This window comes from Perna viridis, chromosome 2 (genome assembly GCF_037379345.1).
Source record: "Perna viridis isolate PV_CMFRI_1.1 ecotype Kerala chromosome 2, ASM3737934v1, whole genome shotgun sequence".
In the NCBI taxonomy this organism is placed as follows: Eukaryota; Metazoa; Mollusca; class Bivalvia; order Mytilida; family Mytilidae; genus Perna; species Perna viridis.
The window spans coordinates 24,764,444-24,781,637 of record NC_142446.1 but is presented as its reverse complement, the minus strand read 5'-3'; the positions used below and the strand labels follow the sequence as shown (position 1 = coordinate 24,781,637).

The 17,194-nt window shown below is 33.3% G+C and overlaps 1 protein-coding gene across 2 annotated transcripts in view; it reads left to right on the top strand.

Annotated features, from left to right (window-relative positions):
* LOC148624197 (uncharacterized) overlaps positions 1–17,194 on the top strand; it is a 31,929-nt gene that overhangs the window by 12,409 nt on the left and 2,326 nt on the right. Inside the window, exons 4-7 of one of the 2 annotated variants that reach the window (XM_088566764.1) lie at positions 4,450–4,504; positions 6,149–6,225; positions 12,733–12,789; positions 16,762–16,854. In XM_088566764.1, the coding sequence (XP_088422890.1) occupies positions 4,450–4,504; positions 6,149–6,225; positions 12,733–12,789; positions 16,762–16,854 (282 nt within the window). Of the gene's footprint in view, positions 1–4,449; positions 4,505–6,148; positions 6,226–12,732; positions 12,790–14,903; positions 15,785–16,761; positions 16,855–17,194 lie in introns of those variants that run through there. The other variant, XM_088566765.1, reaches the window with a different exon arrangement.

The following is a 17,194-nucleotide window of genomic DNA, read 5'->3' as shown; positions in this document are numbered from 1 at the left end:
GTACATGTATTTAAAATAGAAAATAAACAGAATTGTTAAATTATTATGATTTCAAAGCAGAGACATAAACAATGTCTGTGTTTCACTGGTAAGGATTAAAGGAGGTCATGTGGCATATTCTTATTCATCACATTCAGTAGGTAATCATGAACTATCAAAAAGGAGGGGTATCCAGTGAAATAAAGTAATGTCCTTGGGACATGAGTGGATACATGAGCAATGACATTACACATACACTTGTATATGTTTCTAAAATCCAAACTTCCACACTGACCATAGACCTTTATCGCATACCCTATATCATGCCCACAGACCTGTATCGCTTACCCTATATCACACCCCTAGACCTGTATCACATACTGTATATCACACCCATAGATATATCTCATACTGTATATCACACCCCTAGACCTATATTGCATACCATATATCACACCCTTAGACTTGTATCACATACTGTATATCACACCCATAGACATGTCTCATACTGTATATCACACCCCTAGACCTACTGGTATATTACATACCATATACATTGTATCACACCCCTAAACCCATTTCAAGTACCTTATATATCACTCCCACAGACATATATTGCATACCTTATATCACACACCTAGACATATATCACATACTGTATATCACACCCATAGACCTATATGGCATACCCTATATCACATCCCTTGACATATATTGCATATCATATATCATACCTTGAACAGAACACAATTGAAGTACATTTTGTATGGATTAAATATAAGAAAGAATGAACATGACATGCAAAAATCTGTTTGATATGCAGTATCAACCCTCGACCTACATCACCGTGCAGGCCAGTGACCCTTGAGTTGATATAGGAGTCTCCTGTTGATAACTGCATGTGATACAGATTTTGGCATGTACTATTCAGTGTAGAATTTAAAGAAATAGTAATACAATGTACATGTGTATTATATCCATGTAAGTCTAATTGATTATCAGTATGGTTCTTCTTCAGTACATTGTCAAGATATACCAGATACATTTATTTAGAATGCAGGTCATAAAGTAAGAAACAGGATTTTCATGACACAAGAAAGACACAGAAATTCTGTCCATGAAAGAGCATTGAAAATGTGTTGGAATTATCAAGACTACCAAGAGAAGACCTTTTCTAAGAGCTGATTTTCATGGACATTCTTACATGTACAATGTACTAGGTAAGTGTTAAAGGTATACATTATTTATTCATATACTTGGTATGTACACAGTTATTTCAAATTTTCAAAACTGGTGATAGGAATACTGTTATTATTGCTAGTGTAGAACAGTGTAGTCATATTTCTTAGTGAAATTTGCAGTTTACATTTGTATGTCTGTGAACAAGAAATTTACACTGAAAACTACAAAAATACATGTGCATGTACTCTAAAAATTGTTACAGTACAGTATCAAAGATTTCATACATGAAATTTGTAATATAGTAATACATGTATCTAATTTGTTTTCTACTTTACAATGTGACATTAATTGCTCATAGATAAATCAACATTCAGGGATTGATCCATAGATTTTGAAATGGGGGTCCATACATCATAATAGATCAGCAGTTAGCTAAAATCATACATGGAAGAAGTCCTAAAGCAATATCCTTAGCAAGCTTTCCATTTTCTGTATTTAGAAGATTTTTGCCTTTTATGATCTGTCTGGTTTTTAGGGGATGTTGTTTTAACAATGACAGGTGAAAAGTAACCTGTTCTACTCTCACTTACATGTATGTTATCTGTTATTGATAGTTATTGAAACAAAGATGTGCTCATGAAATACAGTGTACATTTTTGTAAAGTTTGTTATGTTATTTCAGATAAATTTGAATTACTTTTAGAGAAAGAAATGTTTCTTTTTCTTGATTAATATAGCTGATAGAGATATTAAAAGAATAAAATCTAAGAACACTGAAATATAGTAGATATATGCTATATTAATGTTTTTTAATGTAGGACAGAAACTATGAATAATGACAGAAATGTTTGCAAATTTTCAATCGACCAGTATTGATCACTATGGGAATATTGACCAGGTGGTTTAAAAATCAGTAAAAAACCTGGGATTGTTATAACCACCCAACCTTTATGTTTGCCTGATTTGCACAAAATTATATGTACATATAACAAGATTTCCCAACAAGAGGTTTCTCCATATCATATGGTTAAACTACATGTATATTTTTGTGAATTTACATTGAAATATTTTGAATATATCAGACACTGTTATGATTTCTTCCTTGATTTCTTTTCAGTGGTTATCACTTATAAGTTTCATTAGATGAAGTGAGAAGAAAGCAAAAGTAAAACAGACCATTTTTGTGCTGGGACACTATTTAAGCATGAAACAAAATTCATGATTCTGAAGCAAGATTCTCAATAAGTTCCGGCAACCGGCGATTTCACCGTCTACTTTGACATTGGTACCAGCTATTTTGTTGCTCAAAACAAAAAATTAAATTAAAAAAAAAATGTTTGGTTATTTCACGTTTCAGACATAAAAAATTGTGTCAGAAAAGTTCGATCATGGTGTTTATTATAATGCAGATTAGTTTCCTTGATAACTACTTTTTTTTTTGTTGTGATTGGCAGTACGAATAAAATAAACTTTAATCATGGTTAATTCGCCGCTTTTGTCATGGACATGATCTTCTTTTTTTTTTTCAAATGCAGTACTGATTCTGTATTATGGATTTTGATGTGGAAAGTTTTAGATTCATTTCAACTTTTCTGAACATTGTCCAAAGCATGTCAAAGTGCAAGTACAGAAAAATATAAAAAAAATTATGGTCCAAATAAAAAGTATTTTTCCCTCCTGTATACAATCAAATCTGGAATAGCGATGTAAACAACATGCAAAGCAAGCCTTGTCGTGCGAATCTGAAAAAAAATCACATAAATTTTCAAATTTGGTCAAAAAATGATCTCCAAAAAATGGGAATATTTGCATCAAGAATAAGTGATCAAAATCTGCTCCGAAGAGCCCAGATGCCACCTCCTGCACTCCAGATTTTCAAAATTTTCCTTCCCTGGACCCCCGCCTACCGAGCACTCAAGCTTTCAGCGCTCGGTTTGGGCCTGAGGGCCCTCAATGTTGCCACCTACATTTAATTTTCTTCCACCTACTTTAAATGTATTGAGAACCCTGCTCAAATACTGGTACATGTATGTGTAGCATGAAGCACCTGTAAATGTATACGTCAACATCTCAATAAAAAAAACTATAAAAACATGAAGCCTGATTTCTTATATATTTGCAAAACATAAGAGTTACTTGTATTATAATCCTATACATATTCGTGAAACAATCATGCAGAAAAAAGTGAAAGAAATGCACATACATTATTTAAGGCAGACAGGTATAAAAGCAATAGTGATTCATCATAAAAAAAAGTGGTACTCATGGGGCATGGGTTCACAAGTAATTTTTTGTTTTGGAGAGAAAAAAGATGGATTTATACTCAAAGTGCATCATATTCCCTGTATTCACCACTTCTCTATACCATTGATTTATCAACTTAATTGCAATCTTAAATTGCTCAAATCTATGAGCTACAAAGTTGTTTTTAGTTTAATGATCTTAAACTGCATAGTAATTTTTACAACGAGTTTTTATCCTTGTTTGAACTGAAAAATTCTGAGAGAAAGGTAATCATTTATTGTAAATATGTGGACAGTTTCAATAAGTTAAACCCATAGCCTAATCTAGACAACAATGACAAGGACAAATTTTAGTTTAAATTTATTACAAAAAAATTCTACATCAAAGTGAGCACTAACAAGGAAAAGTTTTTTGCTTATTTCTCCCTTGAGATTAGGGCTTTGTTCAAATTCCTCCAGTCTGCAGGATTTATTTCTACTACATGCATCTCCAATCTGAAATTTTAAGGTATAGTTCCATTCTTACTTTGAAAATTCATTGAATATTGATAGTCTGTGATTCTCAGTGGAATTCATATTTTGTAAGAAATGGTGATTCAAGTGTTAGGAAATTTGAGGACATCAATGTACTTGTACAGCCAGGAATACCAAAAGCAATACATGTAATACAAAAGAACAAAAGAATATCCAAAAATATATATTAATAAACGGACTGGTTAAATTTACACTGCGTTAAAACAAATGCTTATTCATTAAAGGACTAATTTTTTGATCGGTTTATTTAGCTTACAGTTTGCTTACATGAATATTTTTGATTACTTTGAGGTCTTTCTTGACTCAGTGCATCAGCACTTTGACTATGAAATGCAATATGAATATGAACATTCAAACATGGTACATCTTAAATCTTCTGAATATCAAGAACCCTACTGATTTTCAGTGTCGGCAGATATAGGTCAAAAATAGGTCACAGATATATGGATGCTGTCTAATGCATTTTCTTGTTGATAATTTGTTTTAGTCAGTATTTTTTAAAATTTTACAGACTATGTATGTGTTCAAGAAGAAAGTTTGATATTGACTGTGTGTAATAAAATCAAGTAAGTTTTTATATAACCTTCTGTGTTACTGAATAATAAAATTCCTTATTCAAGGGTGTTATGAACTTCTTAATAAGTAAATTGACCTTTAGCTAAACAATTAAAGGTGACATTTCTAACCTTTATCTTGTCATTTGTAAAATTATTCATCAGTTGTGTTTTGTCTTTAGATATGAAGTGTAACTGCAGTTACACTTAATACCAAAACGAATGGAAAAAATTGCAATAATTGGACTGTGTCAGCTTTGTTCCTATAGACTTTAGATTGGGGGTTAGGATTTAAACTGTTAATGAATGAGGGGCTAGATACAAACCTATTTCTGATATCCAGACAATTTCTAAAGTAAAAGTAAAAGAATCATTTGAAATTTCATACTTGAAAAGGAACACTGGGATTGATTTTAGGGGGTTGTGACTTGTACTAATTATGAATTAATGACCAAAAGAGGCCATTTTGATTCTATTCAAACCCTTATCCTGTACCTAATGTTTAATCAAAATCCACATTCAGAGCTCAATAAAATTTGAAGGGTTTGTCAATACTTACCCCAATCATTGAGAGCTGTGAAGCAGCTTTTAAATCATCTGGCCCGAAGGGCGTATGTTGTTTTCTGTCATTAACAATTTTTCAAAACTCTTCTCCTCTGACACCACAAGACTAAGTAGTACCAAATTAGGATGAATGTTCATAGGGTATTCTGCCTTAAAACCTCATCCATGAATTAATTTTTAATTTCATGTCAAGTCAGTGTTATTATTGTTATCGCAAATACTTTTTTTGTTCCTTTTCTCCAATTCTTTGAATTGTCCCGTGTATCCACTTTTCAGGTTCCTCGCTCTTCCACTTCCCTGTTTATGAGTTATTTTTAGGTGATGCATACTGAAAATTTTCGTAACAGATTTCGGGGCTTCGATAGGAAGGAATGCTTAGATATTTGGTATATTGCTTTCTCATGATGTCTTGTACTGTGTCTCCCTTTTTCAAGTTTCTTTGCTCATCTACAACCTGTTCACTTTTCGACTCAGTGTCTCCCTTTCCCAGGTTAAGTGGGGCTATTCTTAGCATAATGTAGCGTGCAACATGGTGTTTTTTTATGTTTATCACTATGCTTCCAATCAGGAAAGTACTGTGAAATTACTGTAATTCATGGACACTAATTTTCGTGGATTAGAGAAGAAACACAAGTTTGTGGATTCTTGAATTTGTGGTTTTGAGGTTTTCATTATACACATCAATGGTAATCTCATTTTTGTTGGGAACCAAATTTCATGGTTTGGCCTATTCACGAAAATTGGGACCCCACGTATAAAATTACTTTCATGGTAATCTAGACACACTTGTATGAATAAACATTGAAAACTACAAACCAGTATCTGCTCACTGCTTTCAAAGTAAGACTACAAAATTATTCCTCCAAAAAAAACCTTCAGAGAGCTGACCAAAAAATATCTGGGGTTAAAAATTACTCAAAACTCCAACCTCCCCCTCCCAAAAAAACCCCCAAAAAACAAAACAAAAACAAAATACTGTTCATTTCAACCCCAAAAAGTGCCACATTGGTTTCTAATGAAATAAAAATAAATTGTGCCCATTTTAATATGGTCATGATGACTTAGATTTACATTGTCACACTTATTTTTTAGTACAGTGGGGCCACCTGATGTTAAACCAACCATACCCATTCAGCTTCAGCCAACCCTTTGGACTACAACTTTTACAGGTAAACTTTCTTTAAGTTCATGTTCATTTATCATTTAACAATCTGCTATTGCAGTTGTATTTATACTCCCACTGAAGAAGAAGGGTATACTATTTCAGCTCTGTCTGTCAATTCATGAACCAGAACTTTCATAACATTTTTCTCAGGAACTACTGATCACAGCCACTTGATATTTGGTATGATGTTGCATTAAACCATTTCAGTCCTGCCAGGCAGCTACTTTCTGCTTAACAACTTAGTTTATTAAATTTTTCTTAGGAACTGCTGATCACAGCCACTTGATATTTGGTGTACTACCTAAGCTAGTGGTCTTATACTGCACTTACAGATTTAGGTCCTGGCGGACAATATTTCCTGTTTTACTGACTTAGGGGAGAATTGATGATAATGCTTTTAATTTTGATGAATTTTGACGTGTGCAAAGTAATCACAAATTAATGTGATCAGTCAGAACTCTTTTATTACATATTTGATATATGATAACATATTTGTCACATTTGGAAGAGCTATTTTCTAACAGCAAGTTGACATTCCCATGTGCTCTTCTCCTAGCTGATTTGTTTTTATATTCATACAAGACTGAATTTCTTCAGAATCTGGTAAAGAATAAATATAAAATGCTAAATCCTTTAACTTTACACACAAATATATTGATGATGTATTGTCCATCATCAACACTTCTTTTGGTAAATGGTTACCGTCAATATATTCACCAGCGCTAGAGGTAAAGAAGGCTGCATCATTTTTTGGACCTACATCTCGAATTTGACAACAGTGGATGTCTTAGCACAAATATTTATGATAAAACAGACAACTTTAATTTTAATATCATAAATTTCCCTTACCTGTGCAGCAATAGACCTTCATCTCCTGCATTTGATGTGTCTATTTCACAATTAATTTGCTAGGCTATTAATACTAATTATTCTGATCTTCAAAAACGAATGTCATAAACATCTATGTAAGAGACTCCTGAATTAGGGTTTGAGAAAATGCATCCCTTAAGGTCTCTTACTAAATTCTTTTTAGATATCAGTCCTTGGTTGAAAAATACTCAGTTTCTACTAAAATAATTAGTAATGATTGTTTTTTGTAAATTTTCTTAGTGCTGATGCGACCGCTGATTTACAGATAATGATGCAATAGAATGCAAATGCTATTTAATCACCACTGGTATATTCATGCTGCAATAGAAGAGGGAATATTCGCTCGCTGTAAAACCTAGATTTAACCCACCATTTCGTTTGAAACACCTTTGAAAAGTCAGGGCCATTGCAGGACCAGCTGCTCTGGTGGTGTAATGTCTATTTTGCCGGATTTATTTTGGACTTGACTTGATTATGTATCGGACTAGTGTTTGTAATTTTGTTGTTACCCTTAATCAAATTGGAAATTGAAATGTACCAATGGGGGGCCATTATCCTAAATGAAAGTCAATAGTTCAGTTTATCTTATTAAAAAAACACAATGCACAATATGGATGTAGAAACTCTTTTGATTGAAATTGAAGCATGAAATATTTGTGTGATATGCAGAATCCAACAATTAACTTTTTTGTAGCCTGATTTCTATTTGGGGAAATGGGTTCATAATTATTATTTTTTTAATTTGAATGAAAATCCAACTCTTAAGCCATTTTCAATCATTTCATGTTGTCAAGGGTACCTACTTTTTAATCTCAGTTGTCGCTATATAGATGACATATTATCTTTAAACAATCCTAATTTTGTGGATTTGAAGATCCTTTCATCTCAGTTTCCGCTATTTAGATAACATATTATCTTTAAATAATCCTAATTTCGGGGATTTGATACATCGCATCTACCCCGAAGAACTTGAGATAAAGGATACTACAGACACTGTGAGGTCAGCCTCATATCTTGACCTACACTTAGAAATCGATGGTAAAGGAAAACTATTGACCAAACTTTACGACAAACATGATGACTAATCATTCAGAATTGTCAACTTTCCTTTCATCTGTGGCAACATCCCTTCAGCACCTGCGTATGGAGTGTTCATATCACAACTCATACGTTATGCCAGAGCTTGCCGAAACTATGCCTACTTGCAGCTTGATGAGATTTATCTCTGGTCTAATTTTGGTTTTAATCCGTTTAGCCATGTTAGAGTTATTGCCCTTTTTCAAATATTTTTGCTGTTTTTAATGTTATTTCTTTCAAAAATCTTCTCCTCTGACACTTCTTGACCAATTGAGACCAAACCTGTTATGAATGTTCCTTGGGATATCCTGCATAGAACTGATGTGGGGATTTTTGATTCATTGAAAAACATGGCCGCTGTTACTAAAGATAGAACATAAGGGTCAGAGAGCAGATTTTTGCATATATTTCAACACCATTAGGTTTAGCTAAATTCTGACACAGGTAAAAATGTTTAGCATGATGAGATCTATTTTTTGTCAAATTTTGTTTTAAATCCGTTAAGCCATGTTGGAGTTATTGCCCTTTTTGAATGATTTTTGCTATTTGTAATGTTATTTCTTTCAAAAAATCTTCTCCTCTGATACTACTTAACCACCTAAAATCAAACTTTGTATGAATGTTCCTTGGGATATCCTACATAGAACTGTTGTAGGGATTTTTGATCCGTCAAAAAACATGGCAGTCGTTACTAAAAATAGAACATAGGGGTCAGACAATAGTTTTTTGCATATATCTCCAAACCCGTTAGGTTTAGCCCAATTCTTTCAATAGCTGAACTGATTCTTTTTATTAGGACTACAAAAGTCTTCAGGGATAAAAGTTGTCAGATGACTCCTTGTAAGAGTTATTGCCCTTGAAAGGGGAAAAATGACTTTTTTTTAATAGTTTTCAGTCAATATCTTGGAAACTATGATAAATTAAAAGAAACTTCCAATTGTTGAAATGATACTTATGATAAGCCCTACCAAACACTTCTTGAGTCAAAATTGTTGGACAACTTTTTGTTAAATTTGATGCCTTTGAACGGCAAAATTCGACTAGGTAGTTTAAGACTTAGTCATTTTACTCAGAAATATGTGGATTATGGCTTGTCCAGCTATCTCCTCCTGTAGTTTTTGAACTACTTATAAAATAATTTTTGCAGGATGTTTCTACACATAGTGATGGTGTGCAAGGATCTCGATTGTGAAATATTACGGAACTGGGTGATAGTTGGACTTCGTAATTTTTGTTGGAAATATACCCCAAGCAACAAAGTTAGGGATTTGTTATTGGGGGTATTAACATTTTTGTATGTGTCCATCAGTCCGTCCATCAGTCCTCTTTTTCTCATAGCAAGTATTGTTGCAGTGCTTAGTCTAACATACCAAATATTTACTGCATCAACCAATAGTACATAACCTTTCTGAATCTGCAAACCATGTCTTCATACAAAAGTAACTTGGCTTAATTCCTTTTCTCCTGAGGGAGATTAGGGCTGTAATCGAGTCTTCTCCATCTTTCACGATTTTGAGCTGATCTTGTTGCCTATGTCCATGTTCCTAATCCCATATTGTGTCTTTCTCTCTGTATGATTCTCTGCCAGGTTTCTTTTGGCCTTCCTTTTTCTTCGTCCTTCTGGTTTCCATATCAGTGCAGTTCTTGGGTGTGAATTGTCCATTCGTAATACGTGGCCTAACCATTTCCATCTTCTGGTCTTTATTTGGTGGCTGATTGTTTCCACTTTTGCTTGTTCTCTCAAATTTTCATTACTTATCTTTTAGGCCTGTAGATCTTGTATATGTATCTGAGACATTTGTGTTGGAATGTGTCTAGTAGTTTTTCATCTCCTTTGGTCATTTTCCATGTTTCACAGCCATACAAAAATAAACATGTTCTTAATTTGGCAAATCTAGCGATTGGGGGCTTATTAGCGTCTAATAGACACATTTTGATTTACTAAAAAAAATTACTACAAACAAATGATGCAGGGCTCTTGTGACAAACAGGGCTTCTAGTTTTAACTATCATTTTTTGCTGTAGCTCAGGCCATATCATTTTTCAGGATACAGCTAACTCTAAATGGCCGAAAATGAAATTATGAGAATGGGAATTATATATTTTCACTTCACTTGAGTATAGGCTGGAATTTACTGGTCATGTCTGTCAAGTACTACTTTTTCATCTGACTGAGGTCAAAGTTCATTAGAAAGATTTGACCAAAATGTATTACATTATTTCTGGCACTCTATATGATCATTAATGCAAAGATTGGAATGCAGTCAAAGAGCAGACTGTAGAATGGTTTTAAAAAGTTTACCATTTTTAATTGCTATGTGATATTTGAATGATTTATATTGCTCAATTTTGCACTGAACTCCAGTAATGTTTGGTAAAGTTTCATTTAATTTACATTTATAAATATCCTTTTTTGCAATGAAAAACAATAAATTTAGCAAAGGTAATTCCTTGATATAACCAAGGAGAAAGTTAACTTAATTAAGTGTACAATTCACAAAAAAATAACTTAATCTTATTATGAAAGAATTTCCAGAACTGATGAGTCACTCTACAACTATAAAATAAATGTTCTACTGTTTCCTCATCAGTTTTACAGAAGATGCATAACTTGGATTCCTGAAGTTTTATACAAAAACTATTTGTTGGAATAATTCTATGTAAAAATTATACTGAAAGTTGTATGGTAGGAATCTACATGTTTTTATCACAATAACAAAATATTCAGACCAATCAACTATTTCAATATCTAAACTTTCTTCACATTTCAAAATTCTTTGTAAAGATAAATTCATAATCTTATTAATCTTTAGGAATATTTGCAAGTAGACTATAATATCGTTAAAAGTTGGCATATCCTGGATTTTGTTGCATTTGGCAGAAGTGCAGAATCCCTTGACTGCTTGTCAATGACGTCATATAAGCGATGAACACATCCAACGACAGTAAATCTTCCACATTATTATCAGTGTAAGGCTTTACTCCCTGTAAACAGACAAAACATCCCTCCAAAAGTCATTTTTTATTTTTGGAACAATATCTTTTAACTTGTCTTTTTTCAGATAAATCAGTCGCTCTCCTCCATAGGGTTTTAACAATTTTAAAAGAATTTTCTGACAACTACCGTCTGTGTTGGAAAGAAATCGCTTTATCCAGCTAGGTGAATGACTCTAGAGGAATCATTTGTAGTCCTCCCTGGTTTATTTTACCAATAAGAGTGCTATGTTTTATTTTATCTGGTTTATTACTCCATATGAAGCTATAGAACATCAAGTTTATCTCCCTTACCCTTTTTCACTAAGATTGGGTAAAGCAGTTAACAGATGTACTAATTTAGGAAGTGCAAGGGACTTGACAATAGTAATCTTGCCCAATAGTGTCAGTTTTCGATGCTGCCAACTTTCTGATATACCTGCTAATTCCTTTATTTTCTTTGCATAGTTCAGTTCAGTCATACTCTCCAAATCTAGTGAAAAATCAATTTGAAATTTGAAAGAGACCAATTTAAGTTTTTATCTGGTCAAAGTTTTAAATTTTAATAACTCATGATTCCCACCCGAACAGCACAAGTTTTGGATGCATTCATCCTTAAACCAGACACATCACTAAAATGATCTAAACAGTCAAGTGATTCCTTCAAAGAAGTTTCACTTCCATATAGCATAAGAAAAGTATCATCAACATATTGACTGAGTAAAGACTGTGTTTTCTTCTAAGACCCCCCTTATATTGGGGTTTGATTTTATCTTCATGGCCAACAATTCTACACCTAATAGAAAAAGAAAAGAAGACAATGGGTCTCCTTGTCTACAACCTCGTTGTAATTGAAAAAAATCAGACAAATATTCATTATTTATCACAGCTTGATGCTTCACTATAAAATATTTCAAATCATTTACAAATAGATGGACCAAAATTAAAACTTTTCAAAGTTTTTTCCAAAAAATACCATTCAAAAGAATCAAGGGCCTTTCCAAAATCTATCATTAACAACAGTCCTTCTTGATTGTTCTCTTCCAGATGGTGCATTAAGTCATATAATAGGCGTATATTCTCACCATTAAAAAAAGATTTATCTGTGGTCAAATTTTCATTTTAATCTGTTAAGTTATTGCCCCTTTTTGACATTTTTTTTTTTGCTACTTTCAGCTCACCTTATGCCATCACTGGCGTCCATCGTCGTTCCATGGGAACCTGATATTTTTTATGGAAAATCTAGAGATGGGGATCTGATTGCTTTGAGGTTATACCATAAGGTGCCAAACGCCAAAAGGAAGGTTGGGATTGATTTTGAGGTCTTGTCTGAAACCATTTAGGAACAAGGGGCCAAAAAGTAACCACTTCATTTCCAGTCAATTCTTATCCTGTTTCAGATGTTTAACCATAATCACAATCAATTCAAATCTGTATTAAGATTGAATGGTGAATCCATACTTGGCCCAGCTGTTCAGGGTTCAACTTCTGCAGTTGTATGAAGCTGCACCCTGCCAAGCATTTTATTGTGTTTGAACAAATATCCTGTACATGTACATATTTTGACAAACAACACTGTTTTTTATTACAGAAATAAGTGGAGTTTATGTTTCTATGGTGATAGTTATGATTTTGTTTATCCTGATAGGTAAGTGACTTAGTCTGTTTGGCACAAAATTGGTGGAATTGTCATATCTCTGCAAAGTATTGATTGATATGTTAATGCTGTCATATGTCTGTATTATATCTCCTTCAGTCAGTAACATTTATTGTTTGAGCACAAAATTCTTATATAATGGTACATACTTACCATATAATGTATCAGGTAAATCTAGGAACCTTTACATTTTGAATTTTTACACTACCTGGTGTTGCCAATCATTATTTTTGCCCCTTTACATATTAATTCAAATACGACTATTTAGGAACTTTAAAAAAGGAAAGGTCATATGCCATATCAGAATGGAGATACAAATACATGTGCATGTATGATATAATTGATAAACATTTCATAAAGGTTTTGATTTGAACAAGCAGTACACTTATAGAAAGGCATTTGTAGGCCAACACAAAGTAATTGTCAATTTAAAGAGGGAAATAAAGAAAAGGGAATTTTGAAATTGAATGTGTGTGTAATGACTATTCCGCTGTAGTAGGTACTGATTAACTAAGTTGAGCCTCATTCACTCTAAATAATAAAATCATTCCACTACACATGTCATTTTATACATCCAGTCAACCAAGTTGCAGAGTGTATTAATTTTTTTGGAATGGTCTGTTTGTTATTGCAATGTGAATTCCTTGATACTGCTCTCATTTACTGCCATTACTTATAATAGTACATAGGGGTCAGACAGTAGTTTTTCACATATATCTCCAAAACCGTTAGGTTTACCGGAAGCCAAATTCTGACAGGAGTAAAAGTGTTCAGCATGATGAGATCTATCTGTGGTCAAATTTTCATTTTGATATGTTAAGCCATGTTGGAGTTTTTGCCCTTTTTCGACTTTTTTTTGCTATTTTGAATGTTATTTCTTTCAAAAATCTTCTCCTCTGAAACTACTAGACTGACAGGTTTTAAGCTTGGCATGTTTGTTTCTTAGGGTGTTCTGCACAAAATGACTGTTGGGATTTTTGATCCATGAAAAAACATGGCCACCATTACTAAAAATAAAACAGGGGTCAGATGGCAGTTTTTACAAATAACTCAAAAACTGTTGCCTTAGCTAATTTCTGGCTGGGTGTTCGGGTAATATTGTTCAGCATCTTTTTGCATGTGCAACTTCTCAAAATCCATTGCACAGCATTCAGTAAAAGTTTGCATATATGTTCCCTAGGGTATCCCATACAAAATGACTGTTGGGATTGTAGATTCATGAATAAAACATGGCTGCAGTTACTAAAAATAGAACATAGGACTTAGAAGGGAGATTTTTTGCAAAAAACTCAAAAACCGTTGCCTTTAGCAAATTTCTGGCAAAAGGGTAATATTGTTCTGCATCATGAGATGGACCTATGCTGAAATTTTTAAAACAATTTGTCAACTGACGTAGGAGTTAGGGCCCATGAAACAGTTTTTTTTGCATTTTTTTGCATGTGCAACTTTGAAAATCTTTTTCTCTAAAACCATTTAAGATCATTGGATGAAAATAAGCATAATAGTTCTTTAGTGTATTGTGCTCAAAATGACTTCTGATTTTTAATCCATGAATAGATATGGCTGCCTATACAAAAAATGGAACTTAGGGGTTGGAAGACAGGTTTTTGAAAATAATTCAAAAATTGTTGCCTTTAGCAAAATTCTGGTGCAGATCATGAAAATGCTATTAAAAGCATTTCCTGCATTTGACAATTTAGTTGATTTTAACTTAGCCTGTCTAATTCCTCAAGTTTTTCAAATAAGCAAATGGTTAACCAGGTGAGTGATTCAGGCTCTTTTGAGCCTCTAGTTAATGTAATTACTTGACCAATTGGAACCAAACTTGGTTTGAATGTTCCTTGGGGTATCCTGCATAGAACTGTTGTGGGGATTTTTGATCTGTCAAAAAACATGGCTACTGTTACTAAAAATAGAACATAGGGGTCAGACAATAGTTTTTCACAAGTATCTCCAAAACAGTTGGGTTTAGCAAAATTATTTCTATAGCTGAAATGACCCTTATTATAAGGCCTTCAAAAGTCATCGGGGATCAAAATTATCAGGTGACTCCTGTAAGAGTTATTGTCCTTGAAAGATGAAAAATGACTTCTTTTTTTTTACAGTTTTCTACCAATATCTTGAATACTATAACAGAAAGAAATTTTCTGTCACTGAAATGATCCTTATGACAGTCCTTCCAAAGTCTTCTTGAGTCCAAATTGTTGGACAACTTGTTAAATTTATTGCCCTTGAAAGACAAACTTTAACCAGGTGAGTGATTCAGGCTCCTGGGAGCCTCTTGTATTTAAATTAAACCAATTTGAATTTATCGCTATTTTTTCTCTATTGACTCTAATGTTAATAACATAAGGGAAGAGCCTGAATCGCTCATCTGGCAAACCATGCCCTATCAATTAAGTTAATAAAAGTATCATGTTTTGTTACCATGTTTTAATGAGCAACTGGTAGGGCAGAGGTTTCTAGAAAAGCAGAGGACACTTATCCTACCGGTGCACCTGGTCCATGCTCCCAGTTTCCAATGGCGTAGGAGTTGCTCATTTGTTTTTGTAATTTTGTATGTATTATTTTGGTTATGTTATGTTCTTTGTTGTGTATTTCTGTTTTCCATGTCTGGTCTTTGTTCCATGATTACATACTTTAAATTTCTGCTAGAATCTTGGTTCCCTTAATTACTTTTTGACAAAAAAATTGCTTAAAAAGAGCATATATTGATGAATGCTGTAAGTTCAACTGAGTACCTAAGGCATTGTAAAAAAATTTGGATAGGGGTCCCCCTATGCCCTGTAATTCTACTAGGTCTAATGTGGCATTATTATAGTGTATTATTTCACTGTCACATGTACTTTTAGGTACATATTTGTTCCAATTGATAACATCAAAAGTCTTTCAATATTGTATTTGCTATGAACCAGTCTACTAAAATACATTACACACATTGTCCATAACTTTGATTTATTGAGATGTTTCCAATTTCTTGTGGTTGGGGGCAGTGAAAATATTGAAAGATATTCCAATTAAATTATTTTATTTTTTTGAGCTCACCTGGAGTAAAGGTCCCTGGCTTATGCTATCAATTTGTGTCAGACATCTGTTGTCCGTAAACTTTTCACAGTTAGCTCAACTATATAGAAATACCTTGACAAATTTTAAGCAAACTTGGTAAATTTAATGTATGTAAGAGCCTCTACAAAAATTCCACATTTTGTTCTGCTTGATTAAACAAGATGTCCAATCAAACTTCTGATTGACCAAATGTTGAAGATCAACCCCTCTGAAATCAGGTGCCAATGTTTTGAAATTTGACAGAGTGAATGACATGAATTTAATTTTTGTGTGGCTCGAGTGGCTTGGTGGCTGCAACCACTCAAAGTTGCCATAAAAACCCTATGGGGAAACAAATATGTTTTATACGTGTATATATAACTAGGTAGAAATAATAAAGAGACAAATCAAGGATGTGGTAAAATTTTTGTTCTGCTTTATCAAATAAGATGACTGCCAGAGGCTGTAAAATCCTCTCTATGAAAGTTCGTACTTTAGAAAAAAATTACCATCCTATGAACAGTCCTGTTCTAAGTAAAAACTATCATAGGGAAGGAGAGGAGTACTTGATACACAGACTAGGTACTGCAATACCTTACTGTTGCAATGACAACGTCAAAAGTATAGGAAACCTTTCAAGCCAATTTAACAATAGCATAAATGTGATGAATTTATTTGACAAAACTCAAAGACGGGAAAGGAGTCATTGCCATCGCCACTATATGTCACCTAAGTTACATGATGTCTCAATAGGTGGTCTCCTTTCTTTCATACAAAGACTTCTTGGACTTTATCACATTAGAACCAAACTCTATTCTATACCTTTCACTCTACTACACTCCCTTTACAAAGCAAGTCTTGACACTCCTGTTTCTGACCCCACCTCATCATTATACTTACTTGTTGCCATCATTTTAGATATTGGTTTTCACAGACTCTTTAAACCAGTTTGTGTGAAAAGTCAAGATGAAGAAAAACAATCATTTCTTCCACTACCATTTGTCAACAAAGGTATAGATGCAATTAATTTGGCTAACATCCTCAAACAAAAACATTGTCTACTATACATGACGAATATTGTTTCTGTCTGCAAAATGTTTTAAATTCAATGTTAATATCAGAGGTAGACGTAGAAAATAATAGCGGTGATAAGACTTATACTGCACAATTTGTTCCCATTGGAATGCCAACCGTTTGTTGGAAAACACGTTCACCATACTGGACAAATATGTTGTCGATTAAAAATTCCAGCATTTTATAAACAACTTCCTCTGTATATATGGAAAATGAATTGAAATTATTTCTTACAAAGTATGAGGAATCTCTACCAAGAACTATATATTTGTATCTA